The sequence below is a fragment of the Tasmannia lanceolata genome, unplaced genomic scaffold (genome assembly GCF_043159265.1).
Source record: "Tasmannia lanceolata isolate RefF3 unplaced genomic scaffold, GAP_Taslan_0.1 ptg000006l, whole genome shotgun sequence".
Lineage (NCBI taxonomy): Eukaryota > Viridiplantae > Streptophyta > Magnoliopsida > Canellales > Winteraceae > Tasmannia > Tasmannia lanceolata.
This window is the reverse complement of record NW_027518683.1, coordinates 11,039,481-11,058,633: the sequence shown is the minus strand read 5'-3', so window position 1 is coordinate 11,058,633 and position 19,153 is coordinate 11,039,481. Positions and strand designations below refer to the sequence as shown.

At 38.9% G+C, this 19,153-nt stretch overlaps 1 protein-coding gene across 1 annotated transcript; it reads left to right on the top strand.

The window, feature by feature from the left end:
- The first annotated feature begins 3,837 nt into the window (after positions 1-3,837).
- LOC143879665 (uncharacterized) lies at positions 3,838-18,795 on the top strand. Its single transcript, XM_077382161.1, has 4 exons — positions 3,838-4,275; positions 8,003-8,160; positions 9,562-9,628; positions 18,447-18,795. The coding sequence occupies exons 1-4, from the start codon at positions 4,144-4,146 to the stop codon at positions 18,543-18,545; spliced, it is 456 nt and encodes a 151-aa protein (XP_077238276.1). The 5' UTR covers positions 3,838-4,143; the 3' UTR covers positions 18,546-18,795.
- Positions 18,796-19,153: the final 358 nt, after the last annotated feature.

Sequence of the window (19,153 nt, the reverse complement as noted above, 5' to 3'; positions counted from 1 at the left end):
ATTATGAGAAAACGGTTCCTACACATATGTGTAGAGAGTTCTCTACACACTAGCTTAAAATACAGTGGGGGCCCACATTGTTTGGGTGATCCAAGCCATCCATTTTAAAGACCCTCACATAGATAGGGTGTCTAAAAAAAATCAGATCCATAGGATCATCCCAACCCTACGATTTGTGGAGGTAAAATGGATGTCTTTAAACCTTCACAAATTAGTCCATTTTTTGCCTCCACAGTTCGAATGGTTAGGATGATCCTATGGATCTGATTTTTTGTGTATACCCTATCTATGTGAGGGCCTTAAAAATGAATGGTTTGGATCACCCAAATAATGTGGCCCCCACTGTATTTTAAGCTAGTGTGTAGATAACTTTTCTACACATATGTAGGAACCGTTTTCTCATATATTATATGTAGGTACATAAAAAAATATTCTTTAGAGTCAATCGGTTGCAGTGGCTGCACGATACTGAAAATTAAAAAAATCTTCGAATAAGAATGTCATTGCATAACAAATCATACATTTTCGTCTACAAAGATAGATTTGGAAAAGAAATACTAAAACACCCATCCATCGTAATAAAAAAAAGAGGAAAAGAAAATATAGTCAACTAAGAAAAAGAGAAGATGCCCGTCCATTGAAACAACTCTATTTACAGGGAAGTAATATATTTGTTCAGTTTTCTTCCCAGGGCCACCCTTTAGTGTATTTATTACTACATGTTTTTTTCACACAACACCGGGGTGTCCCGGAAGACAAGGATGATAATATATAACGAAAGAAGTTGTTGTTTTCCACCATAAAATAACGTGCAAACGATTTATGCTGGATTAATTAATCATGTAAGCTCCTCTTTTGCTACTAGACCTGGCAAACGGGCGGGTTCGGTTGGGTTACCCGTGGGTCATTAGGGTGCGGGTCATGTGGGTTGGGTCAAAAATGACCAGCATCCCTACGGCTCAGCACTTAGGTGACCCGCTGTGGATACTCAATTTTGTGAAGACAGTACTAATGATAGGTTGTCACGAGGATGAGTCCCAAGACGAGCCCAAGGCTCCTGTTCTGTTTCTCTCGATCTTGGTTTGCGAAACAGGAAATATCTCTCAAAACCGAATTTGTCTCCCACACCCGACGTGGCGTCCGCAGGAATCGGCGCCACACCCGTACCCACTGCGGGTGAGTTGGTCAACCAACGGGTAACCTCTAATTATTTGCCAAAGAGTATTTTTTTGGGTGAATAAGAAAATTATAGCAACAAAAAGAAAAGAGACTTAGAAAAATGGATGGAGTACCCCATAAATGAACCCTTGTCCCTTTTTATAATAGGTTGCATTTCCTCTTAATCTAGACCGTCCATTTCTCTTTTCTTTGATCTCACGGTTCGTATGAATTGCTTCTCAATGAAGTAACATAAAATGCTTGGAGTACCTTCCAAAAGAGAGAAATCCCATTTTATCTGAAAGCTGTTCTTTGTTGCGAGTTAGGAAATGTATCTACTCGAACTAAAAAAACAAAACGCGGTATCAGCGACCCAACCCATGTTTTGGCCGGTTGGGTGACCTTGTCAATTTTGACGAGTCACTAGAATGCCAACTCATACCTCCAATTTGCCGGTGGGTTCGACCCATTACCCAAGAACGGGAGGAGAGAACCCTTCTTCAGAAGATAAGGGAATGACAGAAGCAAGGATACGGTCGGATGGCAGGCCTCTAGGTGCAAGCGGAACTCTTGGTTTAGGAAGAGGCTCATTTGGGGAGAGTTTGCGGCTCATTTCCTCAAAGTAGTCCCACTGCTCCCAGATGATTCTATAGGCCTTTTCATCGTAGAACTTGGCAATGGCGTGCCCGTACCTCTTGGAGAGTTCGTGAAGTAGCAGCTTACGAGAATACGCAGCTCCTTATAATGGAAATCCAGCAGCACTTGTTGAACTAGCAGCATCAGAGCTAGCTTCAGATGACCCAGGCAAAGTTTCAGGACGAGATCGATCTGAGAAGACCTCCTCATGATCGTGATTCCACAGGTGTTCCAGACGCACCTTCCAGTACGGCTACCTCTAAAAGCGACTTCACTCCAGTCACTAGCCCAGAGCCGCCAACGAAGTCAATTGCAGGCACACAAGCTCTTCGCTGCCCAATCAACTCAATCTGGCATCCCCATGTCAGCTATCCGCTCATCCAAGACCTTTACCTGGCACCAATCGAGAAATCCTTCCGCTTCAGTGAATGAGCATCCCACTAAGCCGTATGTAGATCCCTTTATGCGGTGTTTCGATCGATATTTGCGGAGTTGATTATCCCTCTCGAAAATGAAGATTTGAAGTGGTCCATAATTTACTGAGTACTCAGTATAACTCACGCATTCCTGTACAAACCAGTGCAGACGAAGTCACACGAATATCTCCGGTAGTCAGTCCATTTAGCGTGTGAAAGGAAGCAGGGGTACGCGGATTTGGGATGCTAACTAAGTAGATGCGGAAGCGAGGTGCGAAAGCAAGCGGGCAACAAGTGGATCGGGCTAACGGTTTATTTGCTCGTTAGGCTTTCCTGTTCGAGCAGGCATAGGAACAGTTCAGCCAGCATAGAGCAAAGATGGATCTTCGATTGGGGGCACATCATGAATAACGAATTCTGGGGTTCTTCTCTTGGTTAAAACGAGAATCTCGTTGCCCTTACTAATAGAGGGCAGAGGACGGCGGCTGCGCTAGAGACAGAAATAGGATATTTTTTCTAAAAGAAAAGAATCTCACTAGAGAAGGAAAGAGAACAGTCTCTTTCTTATGAGAGAAGGCTGATGGTAACGTAATCTCCTCGGAGGGAGCTATCATAAGCACCTTACCCGCTGAAATTGAATCCGCTAAAAGACCCATTCCCGCGTGACGAAAGGCGGCAACCACAACAGCCGATACGAGATATTGAGTTAAGCTAAAACATAGGACAAGCCGAGCTAATCGACGGCTCCTAGCCTAGCCTATAGTGGTTCCCACATGTCCTGTCCAAAACTATGGAACTAATCTGAAAAGTCGATTTGCTAGATCAGAACGTGAACTCTAAGTTTGAGAATCGGGGTATACAAGTTAACCACTTCACTTGACGACTTAGGGAACGGTTTTGTTTGACCCGGCTGCGACAGGGCCCATTACCCGTTCGGTCCTTGAGGGACCTCACTCCCTTTCACGACTCTAGCATGCTCGAACGCTCGCACGCACGCTTGACCAAGGATGTCCCAGTTGACTCAAAAGGTCCGTTGTACCGGCTTGTCGGCTTTATATTGGCCTGGGCCTTTACCCAATCGATAGACCTAGACCTTTACCCAATAGAAGGAGAAGATGCTTTTTATCCTAATAATCCAGAGGGAGTTCGATCGGGGATAAACCAGGCTCGGCTCGGCTCGTTAAGCTCAAAAGCTCGGCTCGGGCTCGAACCAGGCTCGGCTCGGCCAGGCTCGGCTTGCGAGCCTTACCGAGCTCGGGTTATATTAAGTTTACACCTCTCATCTTCCCTTGACAGCCCTATCAAGTGTAATTTGACTACTTTTTTTACACTATGGGGGTGGTCCAAGTAACAAATGGGGTTCCAAAAATGAAGTGACATATTTTGCCTCCCCCTTTCACTCTCTGGATAACCCTTTTAGTGTATATATTAATATATAATATATATATATATATATATTTAAATATATTAAATTCTTAACAAGCCGAGCCGAGCCTGGCCTAAATCGGGCTCGGCTCGTTAAGCTTAATAAGCCTGGCAAGCCGGCTCGGCTCGGCTCGTTAAGGATTCGAGCCGATCTTAGCTCGAGCGAGGTTCCGAACCCGAGCCAAAATTGACACCCTTACCTTCGATGTATCCATCCGGGCATCATCGGCAGGTGGCTCTGCAGCGACTCCCTCCAGAACAGGTTCCACTTTTAGTTTTCACTACCGAGAGACCCAAGGTTGCGAGCCTGCCGAGCATAGTCACCACAGCACATGCTTTCGTTCGCTCTCCCGTTCACTAAAAATTGTTACCCTGCGCACGATAAATAGCCCCTCGAGTGCGGGTATCTATACGGTAGATGCCAGGCGAGAGCCGGAGGTAAATCTGGTTGGTGAGGCGCGGGTTAAGAGGGTGTAGCGCAGTTTAAGAAGGCGGTGAGGAGGAGGAGATGAGCTATTTGCTAACAGCCCTGACGAAGAAGCGAGAGGTGGACGCCATCATCAGAGACACCATCGACAAAGTCCTCGTCCTCCGATTTGGCAGGGTTTCCGACTCTCTCTGTCTACAACTCGACGATATTGTATGTTTCTACCTCTCTCTCTCTCTCTCTCTCTCTCTCTCTCTCTCTCTCAATATATATATTCTTTTATGTTTTTTTACCAATTCGTAATTTCGGTTTCGGCAATCGATTAACCTTACTTGATAATCTCTCTCCATCCTAGTAGCGGCTTTAATTGGAATCCAAGACGCAATATCTATGCGTGTTTCAGGAATTTCCGATTTGGGGCATTTTTTATATGGAAGGTTTCTTTTTTTTCTTTTTCTTTTTGAGCTTTTCGTTCCTAATTGAACTACTTGTTAGAATTTTCAAATTTGTGTTGTTCTTCATGATTTACTTGATGATTGATTCCCGATCTTCTTTACTAGAACAAATTAAATTTCACATTTTAAGTTTCTGCTGTTTTAATTGTTGTCCAGATGTGTAAATGAACTAGGGTTTCAAAATTACCAAAAACTAATAGCAGTCACAAACTATTATTTGCATGTAATGAACTTTAAACAAAGAATAAGAGAAGAGGTGAGTTATCCAGTTGAGGCTGAATCTGTATTTGCAGTCCTTAAGGCAATTATCACCCCCCCACTATGACCAATCAACAGTGCACATGGGATGTGGGGCGTATGACTCTAGGATATGTCAGCTCCTCTCCAAGGATATGTACTCACGCAGCCCAGATGTTTTGCAAACTGCTTATCCTGCCGCTTGCCTTTATCAGAAGAAAACAATGAGGAAGGAAAATTGGAAGGCCAAAAAACTTCAAGAGCCATAAAGTGTGTTCGTCTTCTTCCTTAACCAATTCTATTCTACAATTGCAACGAGCACTTTAAGGGAAAGGACGTGAATCTTAATGAGACGTTGTGTTAATCACGCATTAATAAGTTCCCAAATTGTTCCATTAAATGGTGTGGTTGAAATAAAAAAAACTAAAACGGTAAAGACTGTTAAACATGAAAGTTGTTAAAAAGAAATCGCGAATTCGCGATTACAGTCGCGAAAACCATCGCAAGCTTGGAACTTTATGGGAAATAAATGTTTAAGGTAAGTAATGAAATACATGAAGTAAATATTAAAATAATAATTAAATAAGAGAAAAAAAGGTTTATCACACATGCATGCCACGTCCCGATCTGACCCGGCTCGGCTCGGCGTGCATTCGTGTTAAAGATTTCCCCAAGTTCTCCATAGTTTTCCTTCTAGGGATCCTTGCCCTTAGAAAATCATTTTTTCATATATATATATATATATATATATATATATATATATATATATAGAGAGAGAGAGAGAGAGAGAGAGAGAGAGAGAGAGAGAGAGAGAATGGTTTGTGAGCAACCGCTCAGATAAGCTTATCTGAGCAGAGATCACAAACCATAGTAGGGGCCACATTATTTGGATGATCCAAATCATTCATTTGATTGGCCCTCATATAGATAGGGTGTGCCCAAAAAATCAGCTCCATAGGATCATCCCAACCCTACGATTTGTGGATTACAATGGACGTGTATAAACCTTAACAAATACATTTCGCGCGTCTTTACCAAATTTCGGCCAAAATTTTGGGATTTTGGCATTTGGTTTCGGCTAGGTCCGAAATATATGCCGAAACCGAAATTTCAAACCATGGTGCTGGCAGCGTTTCTTGGATTTTAAGTAAGAAATCCAGGTTATAGAAATCTCTCCCCATAGTGAGATTTCTAAAACTTGGAAACATGGGACGATCCCCTGCTCTCTCACTGTCAGAAAGAATGGCGAGAAATCAGAAAACGTAGGCCGGTCACTTTCTTCTCTCGTCTTCCATCTACAATTTTGAGGAAATCCAAGATTCTAAAATCCGCATATCCAAACGGCTGTGCATTGCAAAACATATGACTGAAAAATTATTGCTTTTCTTGTTAGTTTTCAGCATTTCAAATTAAGTTTATACACCCATTAATAAGTTCTCAGGTCATAAACTTGCATCCAAAGGTTTTGTAAGGATCCCTTTGGTTGCACAAAAAATTGGGAAAATCAAAGTAAAAATACATGCGGTCCTTTGGGAAGCGATATATTTGCCCCTTTTATACTCGAGACACCCCCTATAGTGTAAACCAATTGCGGGATTATTATCAAAATTTGAATCCTGTTGTATAACAGTGGGGAACTCTGAATTAATGTGTTTTACCTTTAAAAAAAAAAAAAAACAGCGGGAAACTCTGTTTTGCTCTGGCTTAAAACATGTAGTTTCCTACATAAAAAAAGAGAGCTGTGTTTAGTGTTTACTCACTAAAAAGCATGTCTCTGCACATCTTGTAATTGCACCGATTTCCTCTGCTGTATCCTGCATCAAAGGAAAGAGTTGCTTTCTCTACAATGACGTTAGAACCACCATCAATTCTGTATGAAACATCAATTCTTTCCAAGGTCAAGTGATATGTTATATCATGAAGAGTTTTCGTGCTCCCACTAGAACCTCCATACAATTCAGTATCAGAGTCGTCCCCAGATTCCAGCGAGAGATCATCCTTCTCATGGCTTTCTTTCTTCAAAATAGGATTATGAGGGCGGTTTCGTTGAGAAAGTGACCTTGTATCCCATGAAAGTACCTCCTCGATCAAGCTTCGAAATTCATCAGGTGAAGTGTATAAAGACCGTTTCTCCTGAAACAACAACATAAACACCATCAGTGATCCCTTGATGTATTTTCATCACATTGTTAGAATGTCCGTCACTTCTAGAAAGGAACTAAAATTATACAAAACACAATTTTAGGTTTTCAATAAGCATCACTTTGAAAATATCCATGCATTTCCTGATTGCCGACATCTATGATTGTTTGTGACAAATCTATCGGATATGAGAAGTGAAATGTTGCTCATTGATTGATTAGTCTAGAAGATGTCCTCTTTTAAAGGTAGGTAACTTGCAATTGGGGTCTGCCAAAAGAATACATTATTATGTGCTTTATTTACATGGAAGGATCCGTTTCCCAAGGAAATGCCTCTCTGAATTTGGAGAAGTGGTTTTCAATAACCATTTGGGCACTTATTAATGGTTTGATTAATTTAAGTTTCAAAAATATGATCTAAAATATCCAAACGCTTTGAAATTGTCAAAAGAATCTTTCTTTTAGTCTCTAAATAAATTTAGTCATAATAAAATATTGAAAGAATATCTTAGGGAAATGATACATTTGCCCTTTTACTCTCTTCCTCTCATCTCATGTTCCAATGTGGGCAAGAGTTCCTATGAAGCTAAAGATGGAGGGAATTCAAAATTATGTTTGAAATCTACTAAAAAGCAAAAGGACGTACACTTATAATTTTGAATTTCAATGTTCCTTTTTTTTTAAAATAACAAGAAAAGTCAACATTAATCTCTTGAATTATGGACGAGATGCTGCGTGGATGATTTATGTGCAAAATTGAATTTGATCCTTTTAGTTGTCTCTTCTTCTCTCATATTGCATAGGGGAACCTACAAATTGAAATTTTGGTAATGTTGTATGCACTTGTAAACACGATTTGAGTATTAGGATCTGAATTCTTGATGTTAGGCTCACGTAGCTTCTCAGAGTTTGGTTCAATTTAAACGAAGCCGAATCGTATGTATGTCAAAGGTGGGTCTTATTTATGCAAAAGATACTGAGATATCATACAATCAGCCTCATTGTTATACTTGATAATGTGCCTATTTTCTTATCACAATTGTTTTGTGCCCTTATCATTTCCTATATTGATATAATTTACCTTTTCATCTTATCTGGTTTGAGCAGCTAGCCAAATCATCACGGGAAATTTCCAAGTTTGCAACTGTGGCTTTAGTCGATATTGACTCGGAGGATATTCAAGTTTATGTCAAGTACTTTGACATCACTTTGATACCTTCAACAATTTTTTTCTTCAATGCGCAACACATGAAGATGGATTCTGGGTACAACTCTTCGTACCAATTATATCTCTAAATGACTCATGCTCGCTAGTTTTAGCTTCTGATGCACATTTTAAATCTTTTATTTTCATCTCTTTTTCTGGTTTGCACTAAAACCATTATCAGTGACCTAAAAAGCTTACCATTGTGTTTCCTGCATTCTAAATATTAGTATTTTTGGGGATGAATCCAAATTGCCACGTTTTAGTTTATATTAGTTATTCAAGGCATATGGAGTTTAATTGGGTAGGTGTTAGAATAATATTCTTCTTATCACGATTTCCTTTGTATTTATTTCTCTCTTAAAGGTAACATTAGAGTATCTGGCTTTCTTAACTGTATAGGTCTATTGATGATGAAGGATATCTCAGAAGTAATTGCTTAAATACCTCACCAGGATGGGTTACATTTCTTTTGGGAACATGTGAACATGTGCACTTAAAGACATAATTCTCGTTAGGAAAGAAGTCAAGAACAACTAGATCCACCTCTCATGCTTAATCCGAGTATCCAAATTGCTTCTGTTCAATGTTGCTATGCAGCTTCTCTGGTCAATAATGTTCAAGTTAATCAGTGATTTGATTTAATCTTTGCTTAGGTGATTTCTTGTTGCAAGTCCCGTCATAATAATTCCAGTCATCGCGGCCTTGGGTTCTTTAGATTTTTCTTTTCTTTCTTTCCTTATCTTGGGAGGAAATTTTATACCAATTATTTTTCTGCTTGCAAATGCAACTAACTGAGGTATTCTCATCCATCTCTAGAACCTTATCAGTCGCTTGGTAGCCCCACCAGCAACCCCTTCTCTGATAACTAAAACTACCACTAGCTGGGCAATGAGCCTATGACTGTGAATTGCAGTTCATTTATTGTCATCACATTGACCCTGGCCCTATACTCCGACTTACTGATGTCTACACAGCACTTGCAATAATGTTAACTTGAATTTTGCAACGTATTTCTTATCCGTCCCTCTTAGTCAATGCTCAAAACTCGGAGTCCGAACCAAACCTTGATGATGCTATAAAATTGGCGAAATCAATGATTGAATTGGACAGTTTTTCATAAATGTGGTTTTTTGACTTGTAGTTGGACCTTGGCCGAGCTCAGTCAAGTTGGCCGAGTCCTTAATATTACCTCTAGTAATATCCTTTATTATAGTGTCAATATGAACATACTAATTATCTGACCTCCATTTTCTTCACTATCTTTATTGTATTTTAGGTCACAAAGTACAAAATCAGTGGGTCAGGCCCTTTTGTGTTTATAGATATACATGTTCTGCCCATTCAAAAAAAAAAAAGATATACATGTTCAGCTTCTAGTTCATTTATCTTGAACTATCTCACCTGGCAATGCTGTATGATGGAGCACCAACATTCTACTTTCATTTTATTGGTTCTTCAGGACTGCAGATCACACTAAATGGGTTGGTGCTTTTCACAGAAAACAAGATTTCATTGACGTGGTTGAGGTAAGCAACTTAAATACCCAGTGAAAATCATGAAACATCTGACATTTTTTAAGTGCAATGCAAATCTTGTTGCTTCTTTCTATGACGATGCATGGGAGCTTTTTTGTTAATACGCAAGACCCTATTACGTTCGATTGAAGAATCTTAACATTTCCATAGACTGTTTCTGTTGGCTTTTTGCTAGAAAGTGACCCTGGGTAGTTTTTTCCTCAAGTGCCGAACCATGATAGGTCTTCTTTCTCTTGGATTGGATGCAATTTATTCCGCATGAACTAAATTACCCTTTCTTGTTACTTGTGTGAATAGATGGATAGAGTTGTATGTACATAGAACGTGTGTTATGTCCTAGTTTTTGTTTGCATTGTTTTGGAGGAAATTATTAATATTAAACCAAAAGTTCTCTTTATATTTTTCCATTTCTAAAAATTGTAATTTTAGGTTGTCATAGATAATTGAAGCTTATATTATTTTTATAGATTTCTATTTGAACCGGGCACTATTTGTTTTTTGCTTGTGACATGTTACGATTTGCGTAGGTTAAACTCTTTTACACTTGGAATATGTCCCATAGGAAAAATAAGTGGTGACCCTTAGTGTTGCCAATGTTATGAAGGATATCTGATTCAAGTAAGGACTAAGGACTTTAAAAACTAAGTTCACAGTAACAAAGCTTCCAAACAAAAGCCCAAGAAAATGACAAAACCATGCTGCACAGTAAAATTTCTAAACTCTGAACCTTTAGTTATCCCCTTTAATTTCCAGAAATCCAGTCGATCAAAGGTCTCCCAAATAATCAGAATGTACAACTCCGGTGTTGTACTTTTGGATCCTAGTGATTCCAAAGAAGAGTACTCACCTCTGAAATTTGGGAAACTTGTAATCTCAGATCTCTGAGGATTCCAAGAATGACTGCCCTGTAATTCTAGGGAGTCAAGAAATAGTCCAGACACTCGGTAAGCGGCAAAAGAATCTCAATCTCACGGAAGAATTTCAGAGCACTGAAATTCAGTGAAAAAATCCTAGCAGCAGCAAATAAGAAGAGAATGCAGTAATTCTAGACGAACTGAAGAGGAACAAGCAGCAAAAGAGATATTTTAAATTCTGAAGTCTCAAAAAGTCAAACTGAAAAATCTAGGAAACAGAAGAAATAAATTCAAAAAAAAAAAAATGTGTGGGGTAAGTGCCCCCTCCTCATTTATAGGAATGTTCCTACAATTCTAACTAAAGATGGAAATTTTACTAACATGTTTCCTGATACAAACTTCAACTAAAAGCTAAAGTTGCTAAGTTAAAGTTAAACTCAGAAATTTCAGTTCTATATCAACTAAAACATCTACAATCCTGTCCAAATTCAGATAAGCTTTCATCTTTCCTCAGAATCCCCTTTTCAAACTTGTCCTGAATAAGGACTCTTCAAAACCCTCAGCATGAGAGAGAGAGAGAGAGAGAGAGAGAGAGAGAGAGAGAGAGAGAGAGAGAGAGAGCTGAAAAGCAAGGATAAAAAAAAGAGCTACTCAAATCAGCTTTTATTTTCCCAGTTTTTCTGCCTCCTTCTCATGCTCTCATCACTCTTGCCCTCCCAAGTAATAATATAACTACATAAATTAAATTAAATCCACTCAAAAAAATAAGTACATAAATTAAATAGGGGTTATCAATGGTCCAGCTTATGTGGGAGTGTTAATGGTTAAATAGGTTATATATGACATTGAATATCAGTGTAATTCCTTTATGTTTAAATAGCCTTATTAAGATAGGGCCCATCTAAGATACCTCTAATGGCATTAATTGTAATTATTATGACATTTATAAAGGCATAAGTAGTGTGGTTGGGCTCTCAACCTCCACGAAAATACTTCCCTTCTTGTTGTCCTCTTTTTTCTTCTTTATCCTACCATTTCACTAATTATTAGTCTATTAACTTCAACGGGTGAGAAGGAAACAATATGCTCTTCACATGTAGGCAAGATGCCCTGAGTAGAGGTGATGGTTAATCTCCTCATGGGGAGAAAAGGAAACAATATGCTCTTCACATGTAGGAGCTTGATCATGGGGATATCTTTGGATCAGCTCACTCCAATCCATGTTTTGGTAGGTTGGAAAAAGATATGTGGATCTAGGGGCAAGTGGAGATGTTGAATGGTTTGGGGGAGTGGAGATGTTGACTCATGTGTCAGTAGGATGTTCATAGCTTTAAAGTCAGATCATACGGAAGTTGTTGTTGGATGGAGATAAGATGTACCAAAACCCTGGTTTTCATTACGGTCGCGCTTGGGTGGGGTGGGGGGATTTTGTGGAACTTTATTCCTTTTTATTCCTTGGCGTTCAATAATGTTGGATCTCTCACTATACTCCACCTTTTGTGCAATTGGTTTCATTCTCTTATTTTTCTTGGAGGTTGAACTTGTCTTCATCCAAAGGAAAGGTTAGGCTTCATATCAAGCTAAATAGGGAGATCCCTTTTTTCCAATGTAACTTATTGTTAAATCCATAATTGTTCATTCCGTTTTGTTTTTTGTTTTGTTTTTTTTTTTAAACTCTTTGGCATTTCGTCTATTTTCATTTCAAAATAGGTCTGATGAAGACTTAAAAAACTAAAATATTAGAAAAAACATAAGAAAAAACTAAAGTAAAACATAAAAACAATTTCAATGGACCTACTATTTCTTAATAACATATTGAAATCCATCTAAATTCAACATAATATTAGTATACCATCCACATAATCCGCGTATATACTGGGTTTTGCTATTTAAACATGCCATTCAGTTGAGGAAGGGTGTTCAACCATATAGGACACCCGACATTTCTACGCCGAAATGATAACAATCTAAACCATAAAAAAAGGAAGATGAAGAAAATTGTCCGGAGGAAACCAGAATGACTAAAGTAATTCAAAATAGATCTGAACTAGGTAATGTAGATTTTTCTTTTGGTTTCTTACCTAAACACGACATTGTGGAAAAATTTTCCAAGAAAACTAGTAAAGCATAAATACAATCTCAATGGACCTATTTATTAATATCATACCAGCATCCTTTAAACATGTCATTCAATTGAGGATGGGTTTTCAACTCTAGGTCTTTGAAGACATCCGTCTTTTCTACGTGGAAATGGTAACAATGTAAACCAAAAAAAAGGTGAAGATGAAGAAGGAAATTGGCTACCAAAAAAAATGAAGAAGAAAATTGGCCAGAGCAAACTGGAATAAAGTAGTTCATAATAGGTCTGAACAGTGTCATGTAGATTTCGTTTTGGGTTTCTTACCGGAACATGACATTTTGTAAAATTTGCGCCTAATGAAATGGAATTGACGTTATGCTTTAAGCTAATTGCTTCAAAACTAGGGTTCTGCACCTTGTAGCTGAAGCTCTGGCATGCTAGGGCTATAGTAATGTTATACCCCTCTATGTAATGGAGTGGTGATAGGAGGAGGTGTGTGGATATGAATTTTTCTCACCATTTTATCTAGCAGTGACATCTCTTAGGTGAGATTATTGGGGAGAGTTGGAGGTAGACCCATAAAAGGGTTGTTGATCGAAGGATGGTGCAAAGTTGGAAGACTAAATAAGTGGACGAAAGGGCGATACATAATTAAAGAGGGATTAGATGAGGTGGTGGCCATGTTTTGGGAAAGGCCTCTCTTGAGACACCTTGAAGAAGTTTCACTAGGCTAAGTAGTAGCATTTTTTCTAGAGGGGATGGAGTCACTATAGGTGGGAGGGCATTGGGGCAATTGGGGCAAACTGGGTGCAACAAATGAGGTGGCATAAGTGTTGTTGATGGAAACCTATTGTTTTCTAATTTTCAAGTACATTGCATACATAAATCCAGAAGAATGTTTGTAGGGTTGAGGGAAGGTAGTGCAAACCTAGGGTTGTGGTTTTTTTATGGAGAACTTTAGGAGCTAAATGAGTTAGCCGTCCAATTAAGATATCCCGAATCAATCCCAATAATCAGAGCAATCATTCAAGAAGTAATCAAATCATGCTAGGATGCTTAATTTGGGTTAGTCGTTGAGGTAACTCAACAATGAGCTTAAAGTCTATCTCAAACATGCAATGTCAATAACAGCTCACATTAAAGAAAGCAATACATAAATAGGGCTGTAATAAATATAAGATCTGAATACAAACTGTGAATAAAGAAAAATATAAACTCTAGGGCCCAAAATCACCTATTTAAGATGGTAGTTCAGTAACAAGGCTAATGAAAGTATAGCAATCCAAAGGGGTATCAGTAAGCAAAATAAGGTCCAATAGGCTTGAAATGGTGGTAGGTAAGATCTTACCCGGTAAAGTTACCATGTCAGCACTCAACTCTTGGTGAAGGAAGCCCAAGATTGTGGAGAAGCCCAGAAGCTCTAATTAGTCCTAAGGCGACGACGATCAGCGGTATGGTCTTGTTCGGAGTGAAAAATATGCTGTCACAATGGATACATGCAAGATGCAACTCAAGCTGTAAAATAACCCAAAAGAAAGCCATTAAAAAAATCCAAAAGAAATACAAATCTGTAGCAAAGTGGGGGAATCGGGGAGAAAATCAACACGAGACTGTCCCGGACAGCAAGAAATTCGCCAGGGGCAGTGTAAAATAAATGGTATACCAAGTAAAGGGGGAAAGAGGGTACTGCTATGATGAACCGCCCCGAAAGCAATGCCAGAGCGTCTTAGGACTCGGGAAAAGTAAGAGGGAAAAGATAGTAAAGGAGGTAAGAAAGTAGAGGGGGAAGAGAGAATGCAATGTCAATAAGCTTAACAATGAGCTTAAAGTCTATCTCAAACATGCTTAACAAGTCTATCTCAAACTGTGAATAAAGAAAAATATAAACTCTAGGGCCCAAAATCACCTATTTATGAAGGTAGTTCAGTAACAAGGTTAATGAAAGTATAGCAATCCAAAGGGGTATCAGTAAGCAAAATAAGGTCCAATAAGCTTGAAATGGTGGTAGGTAAGATCTTACCTGGTAAAGTTAGCATGTCAGCACTCAACTCTTGGTGAAGGAAGCCCAAGATGGTGGAGAAGCCCAGAAGCTCTAATTAGTCCCAAGGCGACGACGATCAGCGGTATGGTCTGTTTGGCGCGAAAAATATGTTGTCACAATGGATACATGCAAGATGCAACTCAAGCTGTAAAATAACCCAAAAGAAAGCCATTAAAAAATCCAAAAGAAATACGAATCTGTAGCAAAGTGGGGGAATCGGGGAGAAAATCAACACGAGACTGTCCCGGACAGCAAGAAATGCGCCAGGGGCAGTGTAAAATAAATGATATACCAAGTAAAGGGGGAAAGAGGGTACTGCTATGATGAACCGCCCCGAAAACAATGCCAGAGCGTCTTAGGACTCGGGAACAGTAAGAGGGAAAAGATAGTAAAGGAGGTAAGAAAGTAGAGGGCGTAGAGAGAAAGGGGTTGGAGGTGAAAAGGAAAGAGGGACTTTTGTAGTCATGACTGCAAAAACAGTCAAGGGACTAGTCAAGGGACTATTTTAGAGGGAAAGACCGTAGAGATTGGAGGGGAAAGAAGGAGGAATGAACGTTGAAGGAAGAGGAGAAGAAGAAGATAAGGGGAAGAAATAGAGGAAAGATGAGAAAATTGAGGGGGAAGGATACCTTGTGCAAAGGAGGAGAGAGTTTTCTCCTTTTGCGTCAAAGGGGTGGAGAAACTCCACTTGCGGCATCTCCTTGGGGACGGCACGGAAATCTCTTCAAAATTAGAGTTTCTCCATCCCTTAGCCCTTATGTTATAGTGCTTTTAAGTGAGTGCTTGGTGGGCCCTCCGTAGTAGCCAATGGATATATTCACTTAATTCATTAGCCAATGACTTAAATGCCTCTACTTAAGGGTCAAGTAGAAACAGTCATTGAAGGCTAATATGGGATTATGGCGATCATAAGCATGGCATAAGTGAGACAAGGGTAATGGTAGGTGGTGTGAGCTTAGAAATAAGATTAAAATATAAAGTGCTATAAAAAATATAAAGTATCCAAAATGTCCAAAATAGAAACTAGTGAAATAGAATGTCTCCTAAATAGTGAGGTGATCAAAGCAGGATCACATTAGAAGGGTTAGAGAAATTGAAGGTTAGGGATAATTGGTTAATGTCAAAATTTAGGATGAGAAGTAAAATGGAAATAAATGAAGTGGATGGAATATCTGGGAAGAAGGGTGCAAAAAGTTTGGCTAGGTCCTTAGGGAGGATGAAGATATAATTTTACTTCCCGGTGGATGTATTGCTGTTAGTGGGGCAGTAATATAAGCTAAACGAGGAGGGGGGCATCTTGGATAATGGGTCTCAAGGCAAGGACTCTTGGGAGAAGGGGGGAAAGGAGATAGATGATTAGATGAATAACCTTGAGGAAAATTTTTGAATATTTATTGGGGGTGGGTGAAAGGCGGCAATTTTGGTTTTGAGTTAAAGATATTTTGAACTTTTGAGTCAAAGGATACTCGATTTTGATGGTTGGGTGAAGTTTGGCATCATGTTTGCAAGTTTATGAGGAGTGGAACTGAGAAGTGAGAACCCCTTCTTGCTATTGGGAAGGTTTGGTTCGATGCAATCTGATTAGAAGTGTGAAGGAATGAATTACTGGCATTAGGATCAATGAAAGGGGGAGGCTTGTTGATGTATGAATTTTAAGCTAGTTATCCTTTTTCCTTCTGAAGAGGGAGTTTAGACAAATTATTTTGGTGGTAGAGCATGCTACAAATGGTGATGAAAGTGTATATCCAACACGTTTGTTAGGATATGGAGTTCTTTTGTTATCCCCTCCCACATTGTGTTCATGAGTAGGTAAATAACTGATGATGTGGTTGTGGCTCGCAAATTCATTTACTTAAGGATTAATAGTGAATATCAAGGATTGTGACAACAAAGATACATTGAAGGCAAGCAATTTTGTAGGCTAGAGCTTCCTTGATTTCATACTTATTACTCAATGATTGGTATGAGCTTTTGTATTTATGGTACACATTTTAATGAACAATGTCAAGAAGGTTTCTTTTGTACTACTGGGTTTACAACCATGGGATCGCTTGTCCTCTCTTTTTCCACATTAATGGAGCCGGCTAATGCTTTCCACGAGGCTACTCAAATCGGGCTTCTTAAGGGGGTTCATGGTTGATGGTTTTGGACCCAAGTTTCACATCTTTAGTTGTAGAAGGTACACATATTTCATGTGGCCTCTTTTGAGTTATAAACTTGATAACTACGCTCGTATGATAACAAGGTGTATCTATTACACTGCTTAGGAACTCCACAAGCCAATCTTCGGCTGCTTGAGTTGACTCTCTTTTTACCTTGCCCAAGTGCTCATTCGAACAAAACTCCTTTTGACTTACCCGAGTAAATGAAAAGTTGATAGGGTCAAATTGGCTTGTCCAAGTCGACTCCCTTTTTACTTGGCCGAGTTCTTGTCCAAGTTCGAGTTTTGGAAAATTTATTTGTGCAACATGTTAATCTTGGAAAAACTTCAAAGTAATTGATGGAGGATGACAATGTCTACAAACAGCCTGGCTAACTACGCATACTAAAAAATTTCGTAGAATCTATTGTTTTACTTCAAATGGGACATAAGGTGGGGCTGATTATAGTGAAAGAAAGTCACTTTGTCAAATTAGACGAGGATCCCACGTTTAGTTGAATGAATTGGCATAGTTTTCAGTGACGAGTAACATATAGTTAGGTATGATTTTATTTTATTTATTCATTTCAGTCTGTGGAGTGTTGAGTGAAACATATAGTTTTCCTGGTATTTTTCTATAATGGGGTTGTTTTTGTAATTCTTCATCTGTTGTATTTGCTTCTCATATATTCTCCAGACTGAGTAAAAATTCATTTTTTAAGATTTCGAAGAATTTTGTTGCCTTTCAGATTTCTAGTCCAAACTTATTTTTTATAAAAAAGAAACACGGACAGAAAAACAGAGATGCCACATTGCATTGTAAAAGGACATTAGCTGAACTGTAACTACTTCAACTAATCAGTGTGTTGGATTTGTAATACATTTTGTGAGCATCATTACATCATAAGTACATTAAGTTGATAAAGGTCATGACTTGTATGCCTTTTGGAATCCTGTGCGTAAAATGTCAGACGATGAGTCGATGACTAATTGAAATTGTTTTGTTCCATAGCCATGATTTCTCTCATTAGACCGTCCACTCATGACTTGTACGTCTTTTGGAATCCTGTGAGTAAAATGTCAGGCGATGAGTTGATGACTAATTGAAATTGTTTTGTTCCACAGCCATGGTTTCTTTCATTAGACCATCCAGTCGATGAGGAAGTTGAGATGGGTCAAAAAAAAACGTATGGGTTGAATAGCCCTAACAGTCCCATCAATCGATGTGTTGTGGTCTGTTGTCCATAGCATTTTCTAACCATTTAACAGCTGGTAATATATGGGATGGTTCTGAGAACTAGATCAGTGCAATTTTTAGGATAATGCCTCTGCAAGAGGTGGCCTATCAATTGGATGATTTGGATTGTAGGGCGCATGCACCGACTAGATAGTAGTGATGGTTTCTACACTTGAGTTTTGGTGTAGAGTTTGTACAAAGGATCATTTCCCATAAAAAAAAACATTAGAAGAGGTGTCCTTTCATTAAGTTTATCTTTCAAAAAAAAAAAAAAACATTAGAAGAAACTTATACAGAATTACATCATTGTGATTTTTGTGCCTCCTAACATCTCCTGGCTAGATTAGATTATGTATAGATTTATGATCTAAGATATCCATTAGTTAGTGATAGTTTTCCTCTATATGTATTGAAGTTCAAAGTGTGTTATCTAATAAATGTATCTATTATTTTACAGGCAATTTTTAGAGGAGCCATGAAGGGGAAGCTGATTGTTAGTTGCCCCTTACCACCTGAGAGGATACCCAAGTTCCAGCTCTTATTCAAAGACTTGTAGCCTGACAGAGAGCTTTTCAATGCCCATCTTGTCATTCTGCAAAGATTCTCAATAATAACTGCTTCTACATGTTTCCTTTTTCTTTTCTGATGACACGTTTTTCTTGTTTTACTTCAGGTTGTTTTTTTTTTCTCCTGTGCTAATACTGCAGAGCATTATTGGCATTGTATTATCTACCTGCTGCTGTCATTTTCAAAGTTTTCCTTGACTCTACACTTCACATTAATCGCATTTTATTCAATTCCATCTACCACAGGGTCCCATGTATGTTTGGAAGATATTTTTAGGCCCTGTTTATTTCGGATTTTGAAAATCAATTTCTGAGTCCAAAACTGATTCTTAGCAAAGTTGGGGGGGGGGGGGGGGGGGGTTTGGTTTGCAGCTGTAGATTCGATTTTGGACTCAAATCGATTCTACCTCCCGGCAATAAAAAAACATATTATTGTTTCTACACAGCAAATCAGACACCTCATTTTGCCAAGAATCAGTTTTGGACTTAAAAATCGATTTTCAAAATTTAAAACAAATAGTATGTGATGGGAAACTATCACGCCCTTGATTCTTGCAGGAAAGAACAGTGTGAAGAGAGGGGTCGGGCTGTTATGGGG

Bases quoted from the DNA above. Each gene is read 5' to 3' on its own strand.
- LOC143879665 (XM_077382161.1), top strand. From the start codon at position 4,144: ATGAGCTATTTGCTAACAGCCCTGACGAAGAAGCGAGAGGTGGACGCC. The intron at 4,276-8,002 runs GTATGTTTCTAC...TGGTTTGAGCAG, and splicing joins GTCTACAACTCGACGATATT to CTAGCCAAATCATCACGGGA. The intron at 9,629-18,446 runs GTAAGCAACTTA...ATTATTTTACAG, and splicing joins ATTTCATTGACGTGGTTGAG to GCAATTTTTAGAGGAGCCAT.